General features: G+C 42.8%; 1 protein-coding gene across 1 annotated transcript; it reads right to left on the bottom strand.

Annotated features, from left to right (window-relative positions):
* Positions 1-1,784: 1,784 nt before the first annotated feature.
* On the bottom strand, positions 1,785-18,424 carry LOC126234912 (uncharacterized). Its single transcript, XM_049943655.1, has 4 exons — positions 18,272-18,424; positions 12,866-12,985; positions 5,815-5,995; positions 1,785-2,000 (listed from the first exon to the last, which is right to left on the bottom strand). Exons 1-4 carry the CDS (start codon positions 18,333-18,335, stop codon positions 1,988-1,990), a joined length of 378 nt encoding a protein of 125 aa, XP_049799612.1. The 5' UTR covers positions 18,336-18,424; the 3' UTR covers positions 1,785-1,987.
* Between the last annotated feature and the right edge of the window lie 2,667 nt (positions 18,425-21,091).

The raw sequence follows: 21,091 nt of genomic DNA, 5'->3' as shown, positions 1-21,091 counted from the left end.
GAGACCATGGCTGCGGTTACCCTTGACGCTGCATCCCAGACAGGAGGCCTGCGATGGTGTACTCAACAACGAACCTGGGTGCACGAATGGCAAAACGTCATTTTTTTGGATGAATCCCATTTTTTTGGATGAATCCAGGTTCTGTTTACACCATCATGATGGTCGCATCCGTGTTTTCCGACATCGCGATGAACGCACATTGGAAGCGTGTATTCGTCATCGCCATACTGGCGTATCACCCGGCGTGATTGTATGGGGTGCCATTGGCTACACTTCTCGGTCACCTCTTGTTCGCATTGACGGTACTTTGAACAGTGGTCGTTACATTTCAGATATGTTACGACCCATGGCTCTACCCTTCGCTAGATCCCTGCGAAACCATACATTTCAGCAGGAAAATGCACGACCGCATGTTGCAGGTCCTGTACGGGCCTTTCTGGATACAGAAAATGTTCGACTGCTGCCCTGGCCAGCACGTTCTCCAAACCTTTCACCAATTGAAAACGTCTGGTCAATGGTGGCCGAGCAACTGGCTCGTCACAATACGCCAGTCACTACTCTTGATGAATTGTGGTATCGTGTTGAAGCTGCATGGGCAGCTGTACCTGTGCATGCCATCCAAGCGCTGTTTGACTCAATGCCGAGGCTTATCAAGGCCGTTATTACGGCCAGAGGTGTTTGTTCTGGGTACTGATTTTTCAGGATCTATGCACCCAAATTGCGTGAAAATGTAATCACCTGTCAGTTCTAGTATAATATATTTGTCCAATGAATACCCGTTTATCATCTGCATTTCTTCTTGGTGTAGCAATTTTAATGGCCAGTAGTTTAATTGTTGGCAAGTCTGGTCTTTTTATAGATGCTAAGAAAATAGTGCACTTCCTACCCTCATTGAATTATAATTTATGACTATAATGTAACCACGTTATGTACTACAAAAGTGTGGTAACTTATTCTTCCGTATCTGAAAAGAAAAAACTAAACTCGCACTGACGGCACTTTGAACAATGGACGTTACATTTGAGATGTGTTACGACCCGTGAACCAAGGCTGAAAAAGCATCCAAAAATTCAGCCTTATAACATCAGTTGACAAACTATCTACAGAAATGTAGCTGCCCAATAAAGCCAAGAAAACAACCTGCGATAAAAAAATTACAAGAACTATCTGAATAAATTTGTCTTGGTAACATATTCCTAAACCATCTAGTTCTTAACAAAAATGGCCATAACACACATAATCTACTCGGCAAACAATAAATTTGTGTAACAGATAATACTCAATACAAACGCACACGAAGACGGACACATGATAAGTGTTATTCGTAAGTTATCCTTAGAATATTACTGTACATAAGAGGCCACATACAACGAAAAGGGAAGCGATTCAAAACCGTCAGGAAACACATACGACGACAAAGCACTACTGGCTATACATAGGAACTAAAATACACCGAAAACGAAATGGGGCCTAACTGCTCATCACATTGGAGTTAAAGGTGAAAGATTAGATTTATTTGGAGGATTCGGAAAAATATACACATGCCGTGTCGCTCACAGTCTCAGGCGCGCAATTCATAAAGTACATACACACACACATACATACATTTATATAATCAACAATTGTTTCCATTCGTGTTTGAAACACTTTGTGCATTAGTGGAGAGTAAATTATCTGTTATTACCTATCGAGCAAGTCGTCCTATAAAAAGTCGAAGCTACAACCTCATGAAGTGTTGTTGAGTTCTTAATGTGTAAATCAGGTTTTTATAGACAATTTGCAAATTTTACTGAAGAAATATTTATTTTGTTTAGTTGGGTAATAAATTTAAAAAATGATACTACAAGTCTTTATACAAAATAAACGTATTTCGTTTAAAACAGAAATATTTATACACAACAATTGTCCAAACCGATGCTGAATTCGTAGGTAAGCGTGGTCTCCCTCTTAACGCGAGGAGCGTAGTTGAAGTTGGACGTACATAGCGTTATCGTCGGCCACTGTAACACAAAGAAGAGTAATAAAAGTTTTCGGTAGAAAGTGAGTGAAATGTTGCGAAATTAATTGTAGTTTCACTGAATAGATCACACCACTAAACCAGTTGGTAAAATTACTCCTTAGAACATACAGTAAGCAAGTGGATATAGCCTAAATAGAAGTATCAATAACAAAAAAATGAGAAAAATGACTGTCCGACTGTCGACTGTTAGTTAAGTGATGAAAGATAGTTTGAATACACTATGTAGCATATTACATACTCATCCGTGTGAGTGTTCAAGGGGCTTTCCCGGTCTCGAGGTTTGAAAAAATATCGCTTTTTTTCTTTTGTTGCATATTTTGACTCCTTATAATATTAAGAAGACCTGGTCAAAAAGATGTTACCTAGAAATTATTCTTTACACTTGAAAATCACGTTTCAATGGAAACTCGTTTACACCTCCTCTAGCCGGTCTCGACGCTTGGGGCGTTTGGGACACCAATCAACATGTTTCTGTGAGGCTACTGTAAAATTCTTGGTCGAAGAAAATATCGACGGTTTTTGCACTATATGTCGCAAGTATATGCTTTCGAAAGCAGTGGGATGAAAAACTCAGTTATGGCGATACTGAGTGAAGTTACTGATGCTATTGTCCACGACAATTGTATAAATTTCGTCTAAAATGCTAACAATCGGGCGTGAGTCGTTTTTTTTCCGGCCTCTCGCATAAAATGAAAGTCATGAGCGTCATTATCGGTACCACAGCTTGCTCATCTGCCATGATAAGAAAACAGCGTCGAGGCTAGAACTGCGGCTAGACTCACTCTTTAAAAAATGAGATCTTCGAAGAAGATTAAGCTTTACTCTATGGTCCAGAGATAGAAGATTACAGGTAAGCTGAAAAACTTCAAAGTTTTGTACACATAAAACGAACGCCAAACTTTAAATGTGTATCTATCGAGACAACGTTTGTTAAATGGATTCGCATGATTGAAAACAAACTAGTAGGGAAATTTGCAAAGCCGTTGGTTCCACACCATTAAGGGACCACAACCAGCTTTCACAGTGCGTTGTTGACAACTTAGGTCCATGGCTTCGTGGGGTCTGCCCTCGAACCGGACTGCGCCACACTCGAGCCCTACCTTGCCGTCAGCTCTCACAACGATACGGTCTCAAGCCCAGGAGAGGGATTTCAGGCGATGTGCTGTTAGCAAAGGCACTCGCATCGGTCGTCTGCTGCCATAGCCCCTTAACGTCAGATTACCCGCAACGTCTTAACGCACACATTTATCGTACGTCAAACATTGATTTCTGCGGTTATTTCACGCAGTGTTACTTGTCTTTTAGTACTGACAACTCTACGCAAAAACCGCTGCTCTCTGTCGTTAAGTAAAGGCCTTCGGCCACTGCTCTGTCCGTGGTGAGAGGCAACGCCTGAAATTTGATTTTCTCTGTACACTTCAAATGGTTCAAATGGCTCTGAGCACTATGGGACTTAACTTCTGAGGTCATCAGTCCCCTAGAACTTAGAACTACTTAAACCTAACTAACCTAAGGACATCACACACATCCAAGCCCGAGGAAGAATTCGAACCTGCGACCATAGCGGTCGCGCGGCTCCAGAATCTAGCGCCTAGAACCGCTCGGTCACACCGGCCGGCTCTCTGTACACTCTTAACACCGTGGATCTCAGAATATTGAATACGCTAACGATTTCCGAAATGAAATGTCCCGTGCGTCTAGCTCCAACTATCGTTCCTCGTTCAAAGTCTGTTAATTGCAGTCGTGCGGCCATAATCACTCGAGTACAAATGACACTGCCCTTTTATGCCTTGTGTACGCGACACTATCGCCATATGTATGTGTGCATTTCACTATTCCATGACTTTCAGCCACCACTGTGTAGTATGGCGTCCTTTCATTGCCAGTTTCAGTTCGGAAAAGACCACAAGTTGACTGGGGACAAACCCGGTAATCGATTATTGTAATTGTTTGCTGGCCGTAAATCGCTCTCGATCGTTGCCTCGTGGGATGGGGCGTTTCGTAGATTAGCGACCAGAGAGCTGCTTTTCGGTATTTGGGTCAAATTCGACGAACTCTCGCCCACAAACACAAAACTTAAAACAAGACTTGACGTTGCCTCGTTGCTCCACCGCCGTTTCCTGACGAGTGCCAGACATGTACGTACGGCCAGGACCTCTGCTGCAACGATGCTGGCGCTTTGAATTTCCACACACCTGTTGTTGTACCCGGCCGGGGTGGCCGAGCGGTTCTAGGCGCTACAGTCTGGAACCGTGTGACCGCTACGGTCACAGGTTCGAATCCTACCTCGGCCATGGCTGTGTGTGATGTCCTTAGGTTACTTAGGTTTAAGTAGTTCTAAGTTCTAGGGGACTGATGACCTTAGCAGATAATTCCCGTAGTGCTCAGAGCCATTTCAACCATTTGTTATTGTAACTTCAAGGATCGTAACTCTACAACTCGCCACGAGATAGCATTGCTATATGGAATTTCACGCAAGCAGTGTGGGACGCAATGTGTGTTGTTATTTGCAGGTACGCTTGATAGGCCGCGTTAAGACACCAACGGATTTGCCAATTTCATCCACGGTGTGGTTACCGGCACGTTCATATACGATAGCTTCTCTCTTCCGTTCCGACGCGTCCCACTTCGTCCCATCTCGCTTCTCAGTTTCCGTTCGACCGGCAGGCATATACGCTCCTCTTTATTGCCATGAATTAAGTTCAGCGGAGGAGAATTACTCGGCCGCCTGGTGTCAGTTAAGCACTATATGCAGAACTCCAAAGCGACCTGGGTGCTTATTTACTGGAGAAACTAATATTTTTGTCTGGTTAGATTATGTCAGAAAAGGAAGGGGAGAGCGTTGTATTTCGAGGATTGTGTACGTAGGCACATATGAAGTTCCCTCGTTAGTGTTTCAATCTACTGGCCTATTTGAGAAGCACATGAACGAATTCACACTAGAGACCGCCATAATCAGTTTTCGAGACGTTCTACTGTTCCTGCTGTTGTGAGACATGAGGTTGTGTTCTGTGTAGCGTTTGTAAATTTTACGACTTCTGCGTATTTCGGTGCTGTACATCATATCAATGCTATTGTGAGAATATTTTTAATTCATCAGTTACAAAGCCACATTTCGTCAGTCGTGCGCTATCTTGTACCCTTAAAACGGAAGATGTCTTTACCATAGAAAAAGTGATATGTACAAATGAAGTGAGCTTCTTTAATGTCTTAACAATTTTCTCTGTCTCTAAAATGTAAATCTGAGTATGTTTCCAACAGTATCTAATTCAAAGTGTTTTGAATATGTTGCTGGTTTTTGGTAATACTTCTTTTTAAATTGATTTCACTTACTGATTATTGCTATGTAGTATAGTAATAATGTAACACAAAGACTATTAAATACTATATTTACAAGAGTTTCTCGACTGTAACATTTTTAATTTGAATAGAATATTTATTCCTAGGTATTTGACCACGTTGAACCTGCAACGGTTTTCACATTTGGAAAAAACTTATTTTTCCGGAGTGGTTATTGTTGTAGCAAATAAAGACTGCACTACACGTAAATTGAATGCTATTATTTCGGAACGGAATAAGAAAAAGTATTAAGCTTCTAGAAGCGAAAGCCTTAAAAGTGTTCCAAGGAACGACTCCCTCCCCTCCACGAGGACCAAAGCTCAAAATATACACAAGACTGTCCCACAGGATTTCAGCTGGTAGTCAGTAAACTTTAGAATACTTAACGTAATCACATTTTGTAAGATTTCGGGCAGTTCCCAAGGACTAGCAACGGTGGCGAATAGTTCACTCACTGGCCGTAAGACTGCGAGTAGCTGTAAGAGCCCGATGAACTGTACGAGTGGCCGCCCCCGCCGCCTCCACAGCCTCCGCAGACGCTGCAGCCTCCGCAGCAGCCTCCACCACATGAGCCGGAGGAGAAGGGGCGCTTCTTAAAAAGTGTCCTCTTGTCACGGCTCACGTCGCCTGCGTCACCTGCCAATAATAATAAATTAAATGAAATATTTATCGTGGAAGGTGAAGGGTGGAGTTAGCTATCCTGTACACAGCAGTGTCGCTGGAGATCTCTTCAGACAGGAAAGAAGTGATGCAGTCAACTGAAATGGTTTGGCAAAAGTACCATCCTAGAACTGCCTGTCGTGTCATTTTGAGGAACAGTGGAAAACTTAAATCACTATCATTAGAGGAGTACTTCGATTAATCTGTTTTTAAAGTCTGTATCAATGCAAGATTTGTTTGGGAACTGAAGCTAGGATTTATGTTTTAGAGTGCGCTCTGTCAAATGGTGATATATAATCAAAACTGTAAGGCACATTTAGTATTTCTAGCTCGCAGCTGGGTTGGTGTTCAGGTTCAGGCCTAAAATTAGAGGAAATTTTTCACTAACTGTCCTGTTCATGCATTCAAGTTACCGAAAAAATATCTTGCTTGTGCTACATATAGTCCCACAGTGCTTGCAACGATCAGAGGTTTGAGCGATGATCGCTATACACCAGCCTTCCTCCCTTTACTGGGAAATAATATGGAGTGAAACGTACCCGCCAGGTTAGCCGAGAGCGCTAATACGCTGCTTCCTGGACTCGGGTAGGCGTGCTGGCCCCGGATCGAATCCGTCCGGCGGATTACTGACGAGGGCCGATGTGCCGGCCAGCCTGGAAGTGGTTCTAGGCGGTTTTCCACATCCCACTAGGTGAATACCGGGCTGTTCCCCGCTTCCAGCCTCAGTTACAGGACTCACAGACATCTGACCACGTTCTCGCTGTTCCATGAGTTACACTAGAAGCAGACAGCTGGGGTGCACAAATTCTGTCCCAGAGGTTATGGGGTGTCACCAGGAAGGGCATCCGGCCACCCCTTAATATTAACCTTACCAAATCCATTCCTAACCATGCCGACCCTGCGACCTCGGGATAAAGGCATCAGTAAAAGAAGAAGAATTTCGAGTGAAACGTGATAATATGGTGTGTGGATGTGAGACATGCCTTCCTGTACTCTGTAGATGTGGAGATGGTGTAATAGCGTATATTCGGTTTTGAGGGTTGGTTGTAGCAAACATAGTGTCGAATCTTGAACATTTTCTCTTTACGTAATGAAATGTAACAACTGCAGCGGGACAGATAAGTAAATATTTTACTTGTTAAGAATGAAAACTCACGTCTGGAAACGTTTCACATTATTTCACTCTGCACTTAACGTCCCACGTAGCCATAAGTTTTATTGCAACTGACAGTGAACTTCGCTTTACGAATAGTGAATTTTGATTTGATGGCAGTAGCAAAAAAGCTTAAGAAATCCAAAGCCGTTAAGCGAAACTAAGCGGTGAAAATTTTACTGAAAATTCATAACGATCGCAGACGCATACAAGGAATTTATTGCCGTTTATTAAGAAGGCTGTTAGTAAGCTTAATTTGAAGTATAAGAAATGAACCAAGTTTTGTTTTCACGTCTTTCTTTTTCGCTATCGTTTTCAGGAGTTTCTGAAAATAATTCTGTAAAGCTAACCTGCAGTTAGCAAGCATTCTCAGTAATTCCAAGAAGATCAATCGTGTTTTATGTGTTCTACATTGTACATCACATACTGGAATACTATTCTAGTGTGTGAGATCACTGTCAGGCTCGACCAAACAAAGAACGTACATGATCACATGCGTCTTTGCTGGCTATAACAGATGTGCTGTAAAATCTCATCTAGCTGGAACTAAGGACACAGAATGGGAAAACGTGCATAGAAAATTCCCGTAATTGATTGCAGAGAAGCAGTTTGGACGTACCTGTATTTGAATGCGTGTATGTTTACTAGTTTTACATGCTTTACTCGTTTTACATGTTTTATTTTGTAATCCTCTTCCGTCGTAGTTTGAGTAAAAAATCTCGGACTTAATTGACAGGGGACCCGATAACAAGCCAAGAAGTTCTGATGTCAACAACTACCGTCCAATCTCTCTTCTGACTTCCTTATCCAAATTCTTGAAAAAGTAATGTATTGTAGAGTAGCTCCACACCTTTGTAAAAATAAATTTTTAACAAAATGTCAGTTTGGTTTCGAGAAGGGTTTTTCAACGGAAAATGCTATATATACTTTCACTAATGAAATATTAAATGCTCAGAGTAACCGGAAGTCACCCGTTGGGACTTTTTGTGATCTATGAAAGGCTTTTGATTGTGTAAATCATGGAATACTTCTAGATAAGCTCAAGTACTGTGGTATGAATGGGACAGTGCTCAAATGGTTTAAATCATACCTAACTGGACGAGTGCAGAAAGTTGAAATAAACAGTTCACATAATATGCAAAAAAACTGGTGATTTCTCAAACTGGGAAACAATCAAGAATGGGGTGCTGCAAGGTTCAGTCTTGGGTCCTCTGCTGTTCTTAATATATATTAATGACTTGCCATTCTATATTCATGAAGATGCAAAGCTGGTACTTTTTGCCGATGATACAAGTATAGCTATCACACCTGACAGACAAGAATTAACTGGTGAAATTGTAAACGATGTTTTTCAGAAAATCATTAAGTGGTTCTCTGCAAATGGGCTCTCATTAAACTTTGACAAAACACGGTATATACAGTTCTACACAGTAAATGGAATGACCCCATTAATAAGTATAGACTTCGATGGGAAATCGGTGGCTAAGGTACAATATTCAAAATTTCTAGGTGTATGCATTGATGAGGGGTTGAACTGGAAAAAACACACTGAGGATCTGCTGAAACGTTTGACTTCAGCTACTTATGCTATTAGGGTCATTGCAAATTTTGGCGATATATATCTGAGTAAATTAGCTTACCACGCCTATTTTCATTCTCTGCTTTCGTATGGCATAATATTCTGAGGTAACTCATCATTAAGTAAAAGAGTGTTCATTGCACAAAAGCGTGTAATCAGAATAATTGCTGGAGCTCATCCAAGATCATCCTGCAGACACTTATTTAAAGAGCTAGAAATCTTCACTATAGCCTCACAATAGATATATTCACTTATGAAATTTGTTATTAACAATCCGAACGAATTCAAAAGTAATAGCAGTTTACATTGCTACAACACTAGGAGAAAGGATGATCTTAACTACTCAAGGTTAAATCTAACTTTGGCTCAAAAAGGGGTAAATTATGCTGCCACAAAAGTCTTTGGTCACAACCTAATAGCATCAAAAGTCTGACAGATAGCTATATAGCATTTAAAAGGAAATTAAAAGAATTTCTTAATGGCAACTCCTTCTACTCATTAGATGAATTTTTGGATACAGTAAGTGGGTAATTTCCCAACATCCACAAAATAATAATAATAATTATTAAGTGTCATGTAATATTTTGTCTAATGTAATATCTTGTATAGACACCTTTTGTTAACCTGACACGTTCCACATCATTACGAAGTGTCGTATTCATGATCTATGGAACAAGTACTAATCTAATCCTTCCCACTGTTCAGAAAGACTGACATGAACTGAAGTTTAACTCCAATATTCCGTAACTTATTTCGCAATTAACCACTAATTACAGGCCGTTGTAGTTCATTTTACACATGGATATCTTAAATCTAACATGGAGTTTTCATTACAGTAAAAAAAAAAGAAAATGCAAACATGAACACCGCTCACGGAATAGGCCTTCGGCAGTTCGAGGAGCAATCGATGATCGTGGTACATGTTATTAGCACAAAGGCAATCCTACCAGCCGTTATTGGTAGTATATATCGTTGCTTCTTTGTTCAAGCAGCTCCTCGTTTGGCTTCACAACGACTGAGTAACCCTGTACAAGACGTCGCGTCTGTTCCGTACTTCATTGTCATTGTACCACTCCAAACGCAATCGTTTGTTTTGAGGTGTTGACGGCAGCCTACGGATGGGATGATAATTCATAGTCCGGCTCTTGTTAGTCTGCGACCAATGGTGCGGGACGACATAGAATGTTGCTGGGAGTCCTTTACTCGTTCCTGGATGGTAGGTGCACGTGTTCAGGTGTTACGATGTGCTTGGTGCACCGTATGGTGATCCATCCTTGTGGTCATCAGACGTGGTCGACTAGAACATTGACAAAGAGTACGCTTGCCCTCACGTTCCCATGCAGTCCAACGTCGGGCCACTGTCACATACGAAAGCACCACGAAACTGGATATTGCACGATCTGAGAAGATGGCCCAATCGAGATCCACGACGGGGCCATTTCAAGCACTTTCAGGCTCTGATAACTCTGCCTCACACAAGTACAAGGATTATCGTGTACTTTACAGTGATCACTCAACATATGGCAGTGTTCACGTCTCTGAAATACCCAACTGGGGCTTATAACAACGCTAAATATGTACAGTACTAATGCTCTCTGGTGGCCATTCTACCTCACACAGGTAATTGTAACATACCTGCCGCTGTTGTATATGGGTACCAAGTTACATCGACACCCGCTCACGACTCACGTGTGCTTTAATTTTTTTGCCACGCATTGTATATGCATGCTTCAAATGCTCACCTTTGAGGTAAAGATATCGAATCCGGGTTCGACGTAAGCTAAAGCTTAAATTTTGAATAAAATTCGAGACGGCCGAAGACTTCTGACACAAGCAGTCATTCTCGTTCTGGCAGTTGCCTTGCCAAAGAGCAGACAGATTTTCGGGCGGGGCGGGGCTGTCTCTAAGAGGCCGAAAAAACAGTGATGATCAACGATATCAAGATGCAGAAGGCAACGGAAACCATTTCACTAAGGCAGGGCATGTGGCCTGTAATTGAGAAAGTGGACTGATGATCTCGCAATCGGCTAAAGATTCTGGATTAATTGCCATTTCGGATCTCCGAGAAAGGGCTGCCAAAGAGGAGATGGCCTTGAGAGAAAGAATGAAAAACCAACAAAGTGTTAATATTCTATTACACGGAACGGGAAATGTGAGAAGTCTAAATGTGGTATTGAAGCTAGGCTCAGTGAAGATGTAGTGGAGATAAGTTAAGTGAAACAGAAAGAAGATGCGGATTTCAAGTCACATGAGTAACAACAGCAGCAGAAAATGGTTTTACGAGAGTATGAATCGTCATAAACAGGGAAACACGGCAGAAAGTGTGTTACTGTGGATTACTCGTATTCCAATCAACACCAGACCAACTCCAAAAACAATACTTCTTCTATACAAGCGGACGTCAGATGAAGAAGAGCTATAGAAAGTATATGCTGGTATTAAACGAGTAAATCAGTATGTAAAGGGAAATGAAAGTCTGAAAATCGTAGGCGACTGGAATACTGTGTTAGGGGAAAACGTAGAATAGAGCGTTACATCGATAATGTGGGCTTGGTAGTAGCAGGGTGTCAGGAGAAAGACACAGTTCTCCGATACGTATCAATTAGCGATAGCGAATACGCTGTTCAAAAATCGCGAGAGGAGGATAAATACCCTGAAAAGGGCAAGAGGCACAAGGGGATTGCAGCTGGATGTCATCATGATCAGACATTGATTCCGAAATCAGACACTGGATTGCAAGATGTACACAGGAGCACACGTAGATTCAGATCACAATTCAGTAATGATGAAGAATAGACTGAATTCCAAGAAAATCATCCCCAACAGTCAACGTAGAAAGCAGTGCGATATTAGAGGACTGAGGAATGCTGCGATCAATTTGAAGTTCTCTAAGGTTGTAGACACCATGATTTTGAGCACCACAATAGACAGAGCTGAAGAGTACTGGACATCTCTAAAAAGGGCAATCACAGAAGCTCTTAGGAGCGTCTCTTAGGAGCTAAATGAATAGAAAATTCTGTGATGTCATGCCGAAATGGCTGCAAGAAAAATGCGAAGAAACTGAAAAAATGTGGTCGTCTGAAGGACTGAGACGAAAGTAATGGGGAGTAAATAAATGAGGTTAGGGGTAAAATTAACATCAAAATTGGTGACCACGGGATAGACAAAATGAAGGACATCTGCTACCTTGGAAGAAAGATAAAACATGGCGAACGAAGAGAGGAGGACATAAAAAGTAAACTAGTACAGACAGTGAGACCATTCCTCGCCAAACGAGGTATTCGTGTCAAAAAACATCGATCTTAGCTTGAGGAATCAATTTCCACGAATGTGCGTTTTGGAGTACAGCATTACGTGGAAGTGTAGCGAGAACTCTGGAAAATCTAAAAAGAAATTCACTGATGCGTTTGCGATGTCGAGCTGTAGAAGGATACTGAAATTTCTGCACAGAACCTGCGACGAGAGGAAAATGTATTAGACATTGAGAATATGAAGGGACAAGACGATAAGACGTGTTAAGAGACAAAGGAATATCTTCCATGGTACTTGAGAGTTGTAGAAGACATTGGAGTATATCCAACAAATAATTAAGGACGCCGGGTATAAATGCTATACTGAGATAAAGAGGTTACACAGTGGCGGAATCCGTGGTGGTCCGCAGTAAATCAGTCATGAGACCAATGATCCACAAAACCGAATATTTGTGCCACTGTAACACTCTTTCGATGTGTCCTTGTTGCTTTCTCCCCCGTAAGAATAACTTGGTGAGCTGTTTTTGCTAGGAAGTCTTGAATCCGGTCACATCTTGTATCAGGAATTCACGGCGTAGAGGTCCTCGAGTGTGTAACCGAGCAAATTACATATTACTGTTGATTTACTAAACCTTCACTTGTCGTTTGTTATGTTGGAATAGACTTACATCCGAATCTCTGCTCTGATGAAACTTTGTGTTACCCATGCGTCACGCCTAATAGTACCTAATGTAGATTCTTATTCTTGTACTCTTTGTTTTTACGTCTTTCAGAGCTTTTTCTTGTTAGCTGACAGTTGGCTATTGTAATTCTGGCTAATTGCTTGATATTCGCGGCAAACGGCAGACATAATTCCGAATTACCTGGTGTATCTGGGAGAGGAGGCGCCATTGCAGCCATCAATGGTGACGTTTGTAGTGGGACGGAGGGCAAATCCCGCAGTTCTTCCAACTCAGAGGCTTCTTCAGGTACGGGCACGGCATCTGTAAAGTAAGTGAAGTGTTATTCATCCATATCTTCCTCTAAAGTTTACTAATCCAACATCTTGAACAGGAACTAGGAACAAAACCATGATTCTCCCTTTACTCTGTGGTACCGCTAAGATTGTCACAAATCAGGTTTCAGCGATAGCAGTACTAACTGCACTATTTTCTGCTAAAAACTACGGCAACTGTGTATAAAGGCTTTGATTGTGTTCATGGCAAACTGTCTACCAAACTTGTTTTGTGTGTCTTCTCTTTGTTGGTTCACTGAGGATCGACTGGCATTTCTTAAGTTGTAACGCTATATAGCACCTTGCTATGTAACATAAGCTTAGTTCCTGAACAACGGATAGTACACTTTCCTTTGTCGAATAATCCAATTTGCAATGATCCATTGGAGGCCATTGACGACTCAAGAAACATTCTGAATAATATTAATATTATCCATATTAATAATTTAATGGTTTTCTACGTAACCCCCACGTCCTTAATATTCTGTGCACTATTGGAAGCAGGCCAGTATTTAGACCTCTAGGCTAAATCTGTGATGCGGGCTCTGCCAGGGGAAATTTACCCCGCAAAAATATCACCTTTAGCTTCATCATTTAATTATATAATATTCTACTATGCAGTTTACAATTTAATAAATTGATGAAATTTTTAAAAAATGAAAAGAACTGAAATCGTTAAGGTACTCAATGCTATTTGTTAACAACGGCTGTGAACAACTGGACTATCTGATCAAAAGTGTCAGGAAATTGTAATTGGGTGTGTGTCCACACATTTCCCTTACAAACTGCGAGTCACGTATACACCAAATTTGATTCAAATTGCTTCAGGCGTTCCTGAGCAGTACGTCTATGTCACTCCCCTTGCGCCTTCACGCTTACACCTATTAAAGTTAGGTGTTTCTTAGGCCGACAGTGCTTCCTTCCTGGAGATTGTGGCGGTACAAGTGAGACTCTTTAGATACAAGCTATCTAAGGCTAATGGCGCCTTGCTAGGTCGTAGCCATGGACTTAGCTGAAGGCTATTCTAACTATCTGCTCGGCTAATGGGCGAGGCTTCGTCCGTGTAGTTGCTAGCTAAGTCGTCCGTACACCTGGGGCGAGTGCTAGTCCGTCTCTCGAGACCTGCCGTGTGGTGGCGCTCGGTCTGCGATCACTGTCAGTGGCGACACGCGGGTCCGACATGTACTAATGGACCGCGGCCGATTTAAAGCTACCACCTAGTAAGTGTGGTGTCTGGCGGTGACACCACACAAGTTTAGCTGAAATCGGTCCACTGGCTCAAGAGGAGATGTGGATCGTTGTCCGGGAGTTCACCAAATCATAAACCCTTCCACTGGATTGCCGCAGGGTATAGCACGATTCTTTACTCCAGTTCACTGGTTTCCAGTCATCCACTATACAGTGGTGTCGTTCTTTACATCACCTCAAGAACGGGCTTAGACAGCTTTAGATAGGTTGATTTGTCCCCTGTGGATTTGTTGCTCAGATGACATCGAATGTTCCGATTCACTGAACTCTCCTAACCGACGCAATTTGCTCTTATGGCTTCTCTACTGATAATACTCCCCACCTCCTTTTGTACTGGCGGATCACCTCCCGTGATATCTAGTGGTCAATTCCGCATTATAAATGGATGCCCAGATACTTTCGAACTCTTAGTGTATACCCTACTGGCCATTAAAATTGCTGCACCACTAAGATGACGTTCTACAGACGCGAAATTTAACCGACAGGAAAAAGATGCTGTCATATGCAAATGATTAGCTTTTCAGAGCATTCACACAAGGTTGGCGCCGGTGGCGACACATACAACGTGCTGACATGAGGAAAGTTTCCAACCTATTTCTCATACACAAACAGCAGTTGACCGGCGTTGCCTGGTGAAACGTTGTTGTGATGCCTCGTGTAAGGAGGAGAAATGCGTACCATCACGTTTCCGACTTTGACAAAGGTCGGATTGTAGCCTTACGCGATAGCGGTTTATCGTATTGCGACATTGCTGCTCGCGTTGGTCCAGATCCAATGACTGTTAGCAGAACATGGAATCGGTACGTTCGGGTGGGTAATACAGAACGCCGTGCTGGATCCCAACGGCCTCGTATCACTAGCAGTAGAGATGACAGGCATCTTATCCGCATGGCTGTAACGGATCGTGCAGCCACGTCTCGATCCCTGAGTCAACAGATGGGGACGTCTGCAAGACAACAACCATCTGCACGAACAGTTCGACGACGTTTGCAGCAGCATGGACTATCAGCTCGGAGACCATGGCTGCGGTTACCCTTGACGCTGCATCACAGACAGGAGCGCCTGCAATGGTGTACTCAACGACGAACCTGGGGGCACGAATGGCAAAACGTCATTTCTTCGGATGAATCCAGGTTCTGTGTACAGCATCATGATGGTCGCATCCGTGTTTGGCGACATCGCGGTGAACGCACGATGGAAGCGTGTATTCGTCATCGCCATACTGGCGTATCACCCTCCGTGATGATATGGGATGCCATTGGTTACACGTCTCGGTCACCTCTTGTTCGCATTGACGGCACTTTGAACAGTGGACGTTACATTTCAGATGTGTTACGAACCGTGGCTCTACCCTTCGTTGGATCCCTGCGAAACCCTACATTTCAGCAGGATTATGCATGACCGCATGTTGCAGGTCTTGTACGGGCCTTTTTGGATAAAGAAAATGGTCGACTGCTGCCCTGGCCAGCATATTCTCCAGATCTCTCAGCAATTGAAAATGTCTGGTCAGTGGTGGCCGAGCAAGTGGCTCGTCACAATACGCTAGTTACTACTCTTGATGAACTGTGGTATCGTGTTGAAGCTGCATGGGCAGCTGTACCTGTACACGCCTTCCAAGCTCTGTTTGACTCAATGCCCAGGCGTATCAAGGCCGTTATTACGGCCAGAGGTGGTTGTTCTGAGTAATGATTTCTCAGGATCTATGCACGCAGACTGCGTGAAAATGTAATCACATGTCAGTTCTAGTATAATATATTTGTCCAATGAATACCCGTTTATCATCTACATTTCTTCTTGGTGTAGCAATTTTAATGGCCAGTAGTGTATTTATTAAAAAAGAAATACAAAACTAGGTTTCTTAACCACGCAAAAATCAGTTTTCTGTTTGAGAGATTACACATTAGGACTATAAAAAATATGATTGTAAAGTATATGCTAGATAAGAAAAGGAATGTAACAAAATGTAATTTTTAGTTATATTTCATTCATATACAATCGTAGTATCTCGTCATAGAGGGTGGACCTGGTTGAATGTATCGAAAATAGGCATATCGACACGTGAAACTGCATAAAGAACAACTTTTTTCTTGGAAAGTTAGTACTCGTAACTATTGAGACAAATACTTCGCCTCTGAAAGATCATTTCATAATTCTCAAAAGGAAGATCTCGCCAATAAGTCCTCGTCAATTTTCCAAGAACACAGTTCAAAAAAACCTAAAGTATCTGTCACTCCTACAAGCACGAAGATGTTTGGCTTCGCATCGAATAAAATGTTATAATTACGGTGTTCTGGCTTTTGTTGGCCTTACGTTTTGTACATTTCTCGGCAATTTCAATGAAACTCCTTACTAGCGTTATATAACGTTACGTGTCCTTTCAAGTGCATTACAAATATTTTTTTGAGAGCCTCGTCGCGTTAAAATAGAAACTAGTAGATATATAAATTACAATATATACTAATCGTCAAACTATTTTTTCGATCTCTTGAACCGTTTCCGAAATTTCAGAGGCTCCTTGTATAGTGAATGTCCCAAGGCCTTTATATGAAACTGAATACTTTGAGATAAGGAACTGGTGCCCGGAAATGAATAGTTCAGGAGGTATCAGGTCTTGAGTGACCAATGCGTGTGAGGTATGTTTTGTGAACGGCTGATGTTTCATAACAAACGATTTTTTGCTACATCATCATCGGCTGCGATGTAACCACGGTGGGATTTATCGCTGTTTATAGTTTATTTATTATATATTTGTTAGGTTCCGTTGGAACGTAGGAGCCAAAGCTACTTACTTGATCATCGCAAGTATCAGTATATAATTTACAGAATGCTAATTAGAAAATTTAGAAACAAAGCTCAGAAGAACTAATAAAACACGAGAAAGACAGAGAGTGTAAGAATAAATAGCTCACTGCAGAGAAAAGTTAGAAAAGTTTTCATCTGCCGTGAGGAACTCCTGTACAGAAGAGAAGGAGTGAGTCGCTTTCAACTTGGAGATGAATTCTTGTGGTTCTGCACTCAGTTGTCTCAGTTCTTCTGCAAGCCTACTAAAAATCAAACCCGCTGAAAAATTGAATACCTTTCGGAATAGCACTTATATAAATGTACGTCGTTCTTCCGTACAGTATTCACTAAATCAATGTTGGAGTTTCTTAACTAGCAGACTTGCATCTACGGCATGGTGTATCAGTCTCCAGTGTCCGTAAAGCCAAAAAGTGAACGGACAACAGTTTCATAATAGACATCAAGTCGTGGATAGGAACTGCCAAGAAACTAACATTCATGTCAAAGGACAGTTCGCCACTAGAGTTTGAGGAGAGTGTGATGGGTGATGTGGCAGAAGATTCAACAATAAGCACCCGCAAAATGTGCAGTTGCCCTCTGTTAGCAACTTAAGTCGTTGCTGATAACGTGTAAACTGTTTATATTCGTGTCAGTGAAAACTTAGCATTCATTTTTTATCATTAGTTCAGTGTCTCAGTGAACTGCACCAGCCATACAATTTTAACTCTAAATGTTTGGTAAACTCTGTACGTAAATGATTTAATGCTGCCAGCAGCTGTCTTTTTAGGTGAAAAAAGCACCCTTATATAGGATCACTTTGTTGTCCGCCTGTGTGTTTATCTATTAAGACCAGTTGAAAGTTATGTCAAATGCGAAGGCGTACAGTCCCTTTGCAGTGTAAAAAAATTTTATCTTTTAAGTCAGTTCCATGTAAAGATACTTCCTTTTGTATCACGTATTTTGATACTCGCAAACTCACTCGACAGAACCTGTAGACGAACTGTCTGCGCATATACATAACTGAGTTTGTACGAAACCCTCAGTGCACAACAGTTAAGTATCTTTACAAAAATTCTTTTATAGCACATTATGCGAAATATGTCACTGCACCTGTGTACATTTGAGTGACGACCACTGTCGTTGAGGACTCGAATAAAGAAGAAAATGACAGCTCTAGCCGCCACTGAATCAACTAAACAGTTCGCCCCAGCTGCAGATCCAGTTTCAGTTAAGTGAAGAAACTCACCAGAAGTGGCGATCAGCAGCATAACTAATGCCACCGCAAAGAGGCACCGTCCCTGTGGTCGCATCTTCTAAGCGCCTCAGAACTTCGCTGCTCGTCAACCACCTTAAGGTCCCCAGTGTCACATACACCGCTACACTGCCAGAGAGCTCTCCTTTTATACACTGGTTACAGGCGGAGATGTGAGCACCCTGGAAAAAAAACAGAAACCGGAATGGATGCTTGACAGGGCAAGTTGATCTGGGTGTTTTCCAGACCTGCGGTGCGCTGCGTGACCGTGAAAACCAGAGCTCGTCTAGGTGCTCGCCTTGTGGCCAGGAGCAGCGACCAAGTCTGGAAACAAGCGGTGCAATTTGTTGACACACTGTTATGCACTCTGCTGATCCCACACGAAGGCGCAACGGTGACAACCTGAAGCCCAGACCGGAAATTACCTATGTATTTTGTTCTACTTTTTTCTCTCTGACAGATCGAGTAAGTAGGGTATCAAGAAATTATGGCTATTTTACATAACACATAACTTGTTCTCACTCCTAGAAATGTCGTAAGGGAACAAACGCCTGTGTGTCCATAAAGACTCTGATTCGAATACCAATGAACGTCCTTCAGGAAGGATATCATTACTGTGTTTAATTACTTTTCTCTCACACGGTCTTCATGTTTTCCGTCGCGGTTGCAGCAGATTTCCACCTTGGCTCCTCCGGAGACACAGACTTATTTTAAATTTGACTAATTTTAAGAAAGATAGCCGGCCGCGGTGGTCTAGCGGTTCTAGGCGCTCAGTCCGGAGCCGCGCGACTGCTACGGTCGCAGGTTCGAATCCTGCCTCGGGCATGGATGTGTGTGATGTCCTTAGGTTAGTTAGGTTTAAGTAGTTTTAAGTTCTAGGGGACTTATGACCTCAGCAGTTGAGTCCCATAGTGCTCAGAGCCATTTGAACCATTTTAAGAAAGATAGTACACCAGATTTTACATTCCAATCTCAGTTTTTTAACATTTTAGATGCGCATCACGGTTTTACCGTCGTTTACACTGATGGCTCCCAACAGGAGATTTTCCTTGGCTGTTCTGTAGTTTTCCCTGATCATGTTACCCGGATTCGCCTCCCTGATGAATATACCGTTTTCGCAGCGCAGCTCCACGCGATCCTGAAGGCACTGGAGCAGATGAATCGTGTTCGGGGCAATCGATTTCACCTCTGCTCCGATTCTCTTAATGCCTTACAATCATTGCAGAATCTGTACCCAAGTGAGGAGATGGTCCAACTGATATATGACCAACTGTACTTGCTCCAACGGCGGGGTAAGGTGATGTCCGGCTGGGTGCCTGGTCATGTAGGAATATGGGGCAATTGTAAGTAGGCTGTTTAGGTTTTTATATTGGTAACGCCACGTAGCGCTCTGTATGAAAATCACTGGCTGTGCTGTGTGCAGTCTGACGCTGGTCGGCATTGTTGCAATAATCGCTATTGTAGTGTTGGGCGGTTGGCTGTTAACAGCGCGTAGCGTTGCGCAGTTGGAGGTGAGCCGCCAGCAGTGGTGGATGTGGGGAGAGAGATGGCGGAGTTGTGAAATTTGTAAGACTGGATGTCATGAACTGCTATATACATTATGACTTTTGAACACTATTCAGGTAAATACATTGTATGTTCTCTATCAAAATCTTTAATTTGCTAACTATGCCTATCAGTAGTTAGTGCCTTCCGTAATTTGGATCTTTTATTTAGCTGGCAGTAGTGGCGCTCGCTGTATTGCAGTAGTTCGAGTAACGAAGATTTTTGTGAGGTAAGTGATTTGTGAAAGGTATAGGTTAATGTTAGTCAGGGCCATTCTTTTGTAGGGTTTTTTGAAAGTCAGATTGCGTTGCGCTAAAAATATTGTGTGTCAGTTTAAGCACAGTCATGTATAAATTTTTCTAAGGGGACGTTTCACAATGAACAGGACGATCGGGCTGCCAAGGAGGCCTGCAGAGAGCAGGATGTGGTCCTGTGTCCTATTCCCTTGCAGTCTGTCATTTCTGCACTCCACAAGAAGTTCATGGAGTCATGGGAGGAAGAATGGCTAGCGGTGACGGCCAATAAACTACGGTTGGTGAAGTCAACAACTCGGCCTTGGTGTTCTTCCTGCCGGTTGCTCAGGCGGGAAGAAGTGACCTTCACGCGTCTTCGGATGGGGCACTGTCCTCTCACACATAGCTTTCTATTACGGCGGGAGGATCCCCGTTTTGTGATGCTTGTGGTGTGCACATCTCTGTCCGGCACATTTTAACAGACTGCATTTTATACTGCGATGCAAGGGCAGAAGCACAAGTTGATGGGGATCTGCCCTGTGTTTTAGCTAATAATGAGATGTGTGTGTCTAGGGTTTTAAAGTTTTGCGATATGTCTGGACTCTGGCCTAAACTTTTAGGCTAGAGGTTATAGTGTATTGCAAAGTGGCTGGCTTTTTTCCTTGCGGTCAGCCAGCCACTTCCATCCGCTATATTGTTTTAGCTCCTGTTTGCGTTTTGTGTAGTTTTGCCATGTCGGTAGCGGAAAGGGGGCTTGCTGCCAGGTTATTGTCAGTTGCAACTTTTGTTGGCACCGTTGGGTTTTCCGGTTGCAGAGCTGACCCTAATAGCACGATGGCAGACGCGGAATTCTGATCGGGGGCGGCGGAAAACCTCTCTGTGGTTCCGCGGCCCGCTTCCAGGTCCTGGCCTACTTTTTCCCTATTCTTGGGGGGGGGGGGGGGGGCAGAGACTGACTCTGCGGCAGCTGAAGTGCTCGAGACGGCCGGCCGCGCGGCCCGCGGCAACAAGAAGGCGCGCCTCGTGTCATCGGCGG

The sequence above is a fragment of the Schistocerca nitens genome, chromosome 1, assembly GCF_023898315.1.
Source record: "Schistocerca nitens isolate TAMUIC-IGC-003100 chromosome 1, iqSchNite1.1, whole genome shotgun sequence".
NCBI lineage: Eukaryota > Metazoa > Arthropoda > Insecta > Orthoptera > Acrididae > Schistocerca > Schistocerca nitens.
This window is presented reverse-complemented; position numbering and strand designations above follow the sequence as displayed.